The 7,476-nt window shown below is 45.6% G+C and overlaps 1 protein-coding gene across 1 annotated transcript in view; it reads right to left on the reverse strand.

Annotated features, from left to right (window-relative positions):
- Nucleotides 1–1,919: 1,919 nt before the first annotated feature.
- The window catches only part of LOC120806717 (huntingtin-interacting protein 1-related protein-like), an 18,823-nt gene continuing 13,266 nt past the window's right edge, over nt 1,920–7,476 (reverse strand). Inside the window, exons 22-32 of the mRNA XM_040158095.1 lie at nt 7,337–7,365; nt 6,854–6,964; nt 6,702–6,760; nt 6,571–6,601; nt 6,422–6,484; nt 4,899–4,999; nt 4,687–4,792; nt 3,749–3,872; nt 3,325–3,386; nt 2,610–3,221; nt 1,920–2,518 (exon numbers count right to left, since the gene is read on the reverse strand). Of these exons, the coding sequence (XP_040014029.1) occupies nt 2,483–2,518; nt 2,610–3,221; nt 3,325–3,386; nt 3,749–3,872; nt 4,687–4,792; nt 4,899–4,999; nt 6,422–6,484; nt 6,571–6,601; nt 6,702–6,760; nt 6,854–6,964; nt 7,337–7,365 (1,334 nt within the window). The 3' untranslated portion in view covers nt 1,920–2,482. The remainder of the gene's footprint in view (nt 2,519–2,609; nt 3,222–3,324; nt 3,387–3,748; nt 3,873–4,686; nt 4,793–4,898; nt 5,000–6,421; nt 6,485–6,570; nt 6,602–6,701; nt 6,761–6,853; nt 6,965–7,336; nt 7,366–7,476) is intronic.

The following is a 7,476-nucleotide window of genomic DNA, read 5'->3' on the forward strand; positions in this document are numbered from 1 at the left end:
ACTGATCTGTAGACGGTTTGGTCTCCATGGCTGGAGATTAGTCCCGGATCTTAATACTGTATGGGGGCAAACGGGGTGTGTGTGTGTGTGTGTGTGTGTGTGTGTGTGAGACTCGTCATTAGACATATTCGCTACATCTGCCTCCTCAATATTGAATAATAATCACAACAATGAGGTTGTGAGTGTCCACACTCCCTGCTTGTGCTGTACACACATTTTTAGTGCAGAGTATATCTACAGTGCCAGTACTGTGGTCGACTCCAGTCACCAAGTACTTGTACTTTACTCGAGTATTTCCAGTCTTCGCTACTTTATACTCCTACTCCATTACATTTACCGGACAGCTGGGGTCACTTATTACATTTCAGATTAAAATTTTATTTAAAAAAATAATCAATACATAAGAACGAGTGTATATATATAAATAAAGCTATTAAAATATTGCCAAAGGTTAATCCGGTCACACCGGACCTTCCGTTTTGTCCTCTCTGCAGATGAACTTGTCCCAGGTCTCATCAGTTCGTGTGATCTCCCACGGTGAGCATCTCCTACCCAATCCGTGTTAAGCTCTTACTTTGAAGGGAGCGCCGTCTGATTCCGGTGCTCCCCTCTTCCCCGACCGCGTCGAGCTTGACGGACCTCTTCCCCGGTCCCCGTGGGAGTCTGCGGCGCTCACTTCCATGGTGGTGAGATTGCAGTTTGCATTGCGCATGTCAGAAATAACAGACGGATGAGGTCGCTGTGAGAATTTATTACGGCACGAAGAGACCGTCCCTTGTTCTGAGCGACACGGGCTCTACGACCACGGTTCGACCACAACCCGGGGACGTGCAGGCCTTTAATTAGCCCGTGATCCGACACCTGCCCCCCTCCCCAAAAGAGCGCCAGACCAGGGCCCACACTTCTATTTAGGGCCCCCGTTTAGCCTTTAGAAGCAGGATGCAAACAATATAATGCGGCTGTAAACAGATGTGAGGACATGTTAAGCGCATTAGTCATCAACTTGTATGAAGGATCCCCGACCGGTGCACGGACAGACAAGGAACAATGAACACATTATATCACAAGAGATTTGTTTCGTAAAACGTTTCTTGTTTATGTGAATGTCAAAATCGCTCGCAGGAAGGTTTTCGCAACCGTTTTTAGACGCGTTCAACCCTCACGAAGACTCACGAAGACTCACGAAGCCTCAAGGTTGAGTTTAGTTTGACACAGAGTCTTTAACTTGAGCTTTCATCTGCTTCTCATGGCCTTCATCAACAGGTTTGCTTCAGTTGTCACTGAGATAAAGTAGTATTCTTTTTTTTTTTTTTTTTAAACTCAATAAATACTTTCAAATTCACATGAATATGAAATGCAAAGGTATTGTTATGGTTATGAATGTTACATGATACTGTATCACATAATGAATGTTGTGTCCTGTGTTAAAATAGTAAATCATTCACCAAGAGTTCACCTATACACGGTTACTGTGTGTAACTTAAGGAAAAAGATGGCGCCTTTGCAGAGAGATAATACATTAACCCAATCCTATGAGCCCTATAAAGATAGGAGCGAGATCTCAGTGAATTTCTAGCTTATACTTGGTGAAAAATACCGATCTGATGTGAAAGTAAGTTCTGTACATAACCTATATATTCAGAGACGTACCAGGTTTTTGTCAGAGAATGAGCAACACAGTCCTACTTTCCGAGAACTGTTCATCCTCGTAAACCGAGACTCTGACCCATCTGTCGCGCGCACACACACACACACACACACACCATTTTTCTTTTGTTTCTTTTTCTCGTCAGTCTTGTCGCTCGTGCGTACCTGAAGTAAACCCGGCACTCGTTCAGAGAGGCCGTTCAGCTTGCTCTCGGGGATACCGTGGGGTAGTGCGACGGCGTACTTCAGAAGGAAAACAAAGCAGAATTTAGAACAATCGGAGAAAATGCTGCTGGGTTCAGGTGCTTTTATGATCTTTAACACATTTCTTCTCGGTACAACATCAGACTCGGTGTGTATCTTACACCCGGTGGGCAGGTGAACAGGAAAATGAGAACATGCGTAAGAAAGAGCTGAATTCTCGGACACTGTCGACACCGAGTTCATTGCAAATGCACTGATTCGTTGCCTGACTGACGTCCATGTCCGAAACGTTGTATTTATAAATGACTCAGTGTTGACAGTGAGCAGGAATTTGTCGTTTTACCTTTGTATGCAATATCACTTAGTGAGAGAATATAAGAATATATGATCACAAAGACAAGTGGGAAAATACTTATGCAGTAAATAATAATGGTTTCATTTGCACTTTTACTGCAGCTGCTATAAAACACTAATACAAAAAACACAAACTGCATGCGTCACGTATGCTGCTTCTACACCAGCTTGTTACCTGGCCGGAGATAAAATTCATGTTTTCAACATATTAAAAGGACGTTTTAGTTGGAAGCGGCTGTGGAAGCGAAATCATCACGTCTCCTTTTTCAGTCGCGCTTCAGGATTCGCCTGTTCCGGTTTCACCTCGTTTGAACTGCGATTGGGAAAAAATAACAGATCATTGATCCTCTTATTATGCACAGGAGATGAATATTCACCTTTAGCAGATGAGGGTCGGCACTCACCGCGTTCTTCAGCAAGTTCCCAGATTTGATAAAGATGTTTGGTTTCTTCGAGGCCGGTCTGGTGGTCTCGGCGTTGCTCTGAGGGGCCGCCGGGGGCTGAGAGGGAGGCCGAGGCTGCGGGAGGCTGGGTGCGTGCGACGGGGTCTGTGGCAGTGAATAAGACTGAGGTTTTAGGTAGCTTTGCGCTGGGTTGGGTGTGTAGGGCTGAGCTGGTGTGAAAGGCTGAGGCGGGATGTAGGTCTGCGAGGGTGTGTAGGCCTGCGAGGCCTGCGAGGGTGTGTAGGCCTGCGAGGGTGTGTAGCTTTGGGCCTGTGAGTAAGTGTTTGCTGGCGCGTACGACTGAGGCAGCGGGGAGGGTTGCGCTTGAGCCGGAGCGAACGGATTGGTGTGTGCAAAGGTCTGAGTGTTCAGGTAAGGCTGCGCTTGCGAAAAGGACTGAGGCAACGGCGTGGAGTCGAGCAGCGTGGGCGGCGGCGGCGGCGGGAAGTCGTCGGGCGCGCCCTCGGCGTCGTCGTCGGCCCCGGAGACGCCCAGCTCGTAGTGCCTCTTCCTCAGCTCCCCCAGACGGACCCGCTCCTGCTCCAGCTGGCTCTCCAGCTGCAGCACCTTCACCTGAGGGATTCAGAGAGCAGGACATCCTCGTCGGCTACGCACTCGCCATCAACAGACACCAGACGAAATGAGACCATAAATGCCGCCACATTACGAGGCTCACCTGAGCTTCCATCTCCTCTTTTTTCAGCTTGATCAGAGACAGGCCAGAGAAGTCCATTACACCTGGGAAGACATCAGAGTTAAAGCTGCTATAATCTATATTTTTAGTCACATGGCTCTAGGGATGGAAATGCTGCTCGGTCCGACAACCACTTTGGTCCAGACTGAAAAATCTCAGCAACTTTTGCTTTTTGTGCAGACATTCAGGGTCCCCGGAGGATGAATCCAGCTGGTTTCGGTGATGCACTGACTTTTCCTTTAGCCACACCACTGGGCTGACATTTGTGGTTTTTACTTAAATGTGTTGAAATATAGTTGATGGATGGTTCTGACATTTGGTTCAGACGTTCACGTTCCCCTCGGGACGAATTGTTACCGGGACTATAAAAAGACTCTAGAATGCCGTATCTACTTCCTCCTCTCACCGTGGTCCGAGATCTGCTGCTGCCCGTGTTTGGTGGAGGTGACGACCACGGCGGCCATGTCATTTACGTGTCGCGAGGCCTGCTGCAGCGTGTACAGCTTCCTGTTGTTGCGGTCGGCCTTCACCTGAAATGAGACCAAATCGCATCAGCACTTGACCGAATTTCAGAATATTTAACCCGCTGTGGTGGTCATTAAACCCCATTTATAGATAGCTTGTGGAGTTGCCATCTTGTCTTTTGCATTCAGGATTTCTCACCAAAACACACCGTGGACTAAATGTTCTCAAAGGGTCGGTTCACCCAAAATAAAATAACCCAACCCTGGTGCAGTCGCCGCATCACACTTCTCCCTGAGCTTTGTCGTTTTTGTGAAATACTAGATTTTTGCCTCTTTGAGACTCAAAAGAGTTGAAGAAATGAAAACCATCTCCCAAGTTCAGGGGAGAAATGTGTCTCTGGTGGAGCGACCAACACCTCATAGGCAACGGAAATGTGAAAAAGGGGGGGTCCCTAGCTAGACACAGTTTCTCCTGTAAGGGGTCACAAGTCGTCATCATCTCCTGTGTTTTTGTGTCAAATCTGAATCTGAGAGGTAGGTAACTATAGCTCTCAAATGAATGTGTTGACCCCCCTCCAAAATGTAGCTGAGCAGAAGTCTAGGGTAGCTTGAAACGGAAAAACGTACAAGTGAGTCACAGTTGTACAGTACAGTACACGAGTAAATATACTTAGTTACTTTCCATCACTAAATGTGCAGCACGCCGCGCCCACGCTTGCCGACGTGGATGCGTGTCCAAATGTACAGACAGCAACGGGAGACGCTCATAAAAGCCTCGTCCCACAGCATCGCTCCTGGCGGGAAACCCCGCCGGGGGCCTTTGAGGTGATCAAACAGCTTCACAGACCCCCCCGGAGAAGGTGTCGACCTGGGACTGTACCTTGGAGGCGGCAACCAGCTGGGCCGTGCTGGCGGCGATCTCGTGCGAACAGGCGATGAGCTCCTCGTAGGTTCCGCTCTCGCCCACCGCCCGGTCAGCTGAGTCTCTGGCAGCAGAGGGGCAAACAGGCAAGCACAAGTCCGTTACGCGGTCTGACATTCAGCACGAGGTCTCACGTAACTAGCGACGCATGCGTTTGTGTTGGTGCTTACAGCAGCTGTGTGGCGCCCCAGCCCACAGCCTTAGAGGCTGAGATGAGTCCTTCTGTCCAGCGAGAGTTTTTGGCATAAAACTCTGTGACAGACGCTGCTCCCTGCGAGAAGAGCAATTACAAATGCGTGACTATATGCAACACGTGTTAAAGCAATGTTTCCTTAGTCTCAACCACATTAAATTTAAGACCCTTTTATGAGCCACATAAAATGCTATTTAATGCCTTTTTTATGGTCATACCCGTCAAAGACTGACGGAAAAGGCCGACAATTATTTATTACGTACATAAATTCATTGACATTTATATCACGTTATTTCATATATATATATATATATCTCATTATTATTCCAATAACCTCCAGTAATATAGTTAATCATTTAATGGGACCTGGGCCCAGATAAGCAGCAGAGAATTGATGGATGGATCAATTTAAGTTAATCAAATTTTTTGCATAAATGAACACTTGCTCATTACAAGTTAATGAGCTTCCTCTGCTACTGAAGCAGTGTTTGCTGCGGGTCTGATGGCGCCGACTGAAACTCCACAGACAAAAGAACTGATCAGATTTATCGGGGCTAAAGATTGATTTTTCTTTTCCAAACGGCACCTTCCATGCGTGCTCACTGTGGTAACTAGATGCTCCGTATTATACGATTTCTCTGATGAACACTGTCAAACAGGAGCCGAATCTCTTTGCTCCTCCAGTTTGGTTTCCTTTCCATCTCGGCCGATGTCCTAATATTTCATCCTGATGAATATATTTATATGACTGAATAAGAAGACACCATGAATTCATGTAAGCCAGTAGCAGAGGGCTGCACATACGTTTTCAAACAAATAAAGTCCAAAAATAGAGAAGTCACCACATCAGATCTTCATTTCATCCATCAAAATTTAAAAAATTGCTGACGAAAACATTGACTATCAAGTGGAGAAATCAAGAGTAAAGACTAATTAAATCATCCATCTTGCCGTTCTTTTAGGCTTCCGAGATAAAGTTAACGCAAACTTAAAACACATTAAAATTACACTATTCCAATAACCATTCTAATCTTTGATGACTGTGGACCAGAAGACTTCAGGGATTTTTCAGGCCATTTCATTGAAAATTAACTCTTATATCATCGTCATTTCCACAGTACAAAAGAAAATGTCTCCGTCTAAAATAGAATTTAAATATTTCAGATTGTTAAATCGCTACTGGAGATAAGAAGGATTTCATTCAAATAAAGTTGAACTTTTCAAAAAAAATTACAATCGCATCATTGACTAAAATGTCAAGATTTTTTTTTTTATCTAGGATGAATAATTTAGGTTAAAAACTCGATTCTGGTTGGTTATTCCTGCTCTGAGCATATTCAGTATGAGATCGATCTGACACTTGGCTGTGAGTAGGAATAGGTTCCTTGACAAATGTGACTTAGTGGTCACTTTCAGCAAAGAACTTTTTTTTTTTTTTAATTCCTAAACTGGCTCTTGGGTGTAATTCTGAAATGGCCTGACAGAGGAACGGTAACTCACCCTGCCTCCTTCCACAATGTCTTTTTGTAAGTCCGTGGCGGCTGTCACCAGCATATGAACAGCCTGCAGAGGAGAGAGCAGGGCAGAAGAAAATGAAAATGAGTCATGAGCGCGCAGAAAATGAGTCGCAGCTTAGACGGACTTCTTACCTTCATCAGGTCTGAACAGGACCCCAGGATACTGTGATGAGACGGAAGCAAGGAAAAATTACGGGCTGCAAATAAGACAGTGAAGGAGAGAGATTTAAAACACGCAGCACGATCTACAGTTTTCGTCTTACCTCTGGTTGACCTCCAGCTTAACACCAGTAGCGTCTCTCTTTGCCTGATTCATTATCTCCTGTGGAACAAAAACGGAAACAGAAACGTTAAGCGTCACTCGGCGTAGGCGCGTTTGTCACGCTTGTGTCCGCCGCGATGCGCGGGTCCTTACGTCCATTCGCAGCACGGCCTCCTCGATGGCGGTAGACGTAGCGATCATCTCTTTATCCACCATGCTTCCCAGCTCCTCTTTCAGCACGTCCTGCCCCTTTGGACGCAAATCCTAAACAAGAAACACACAGTTCCAGTACACGTCAGAGCTGGAGTCTGACACCAGGTCGGGGACTTGCAGAAACCCGTTTCAAAAGTGTGTCCAACGGATAAAAAAAATATACATATTTATGTATTTTAATTTATGAGTACAACACGGGTACAAATTCATTAGATGTGGGCTGGTTGTGAGTGAAACAAAGAGAGGGGGAAAGGAAAAAACAAGAAAAATTTGATAGAAATGATAACGATAACTGCTGCTGCAGTGTTTTGTGTTTACTCTGGTCGTTTACGTCTCCAATTAGGGTTTGAACATTTTACTTAAAGGCCTGGCTTTCTTTGCACGACAGCGTCCTTCAACATAACTGTCAACACACCCACTCACAGAATTTCTGTTTTTCCTTTTTGTCCACGCTGGAAACACCCGGGAACATTACATTTGATTGTTAAATATGATTATTTAATGTTTTAGAGGTTTTGAAACCAAGTCTTCAATTTGGCCGCTATATCTGTGCGTATCACTGC

This window comes from Xiphias gladius, chromosome 20, assembly GCF_016859285.1.
Source record: "Xiphias gladius isolate SHS-SW01 ecotype Sanya breed wild chromosome 20, ASM1685928v1, whole genome shotgun sequence".
Lineage (NCBI taxonomy): Eukaryota > Metazoa > Chordata > Actinopteri > Istiophoriformes > Xiphiidae > Xiphias > Xiphias gladius.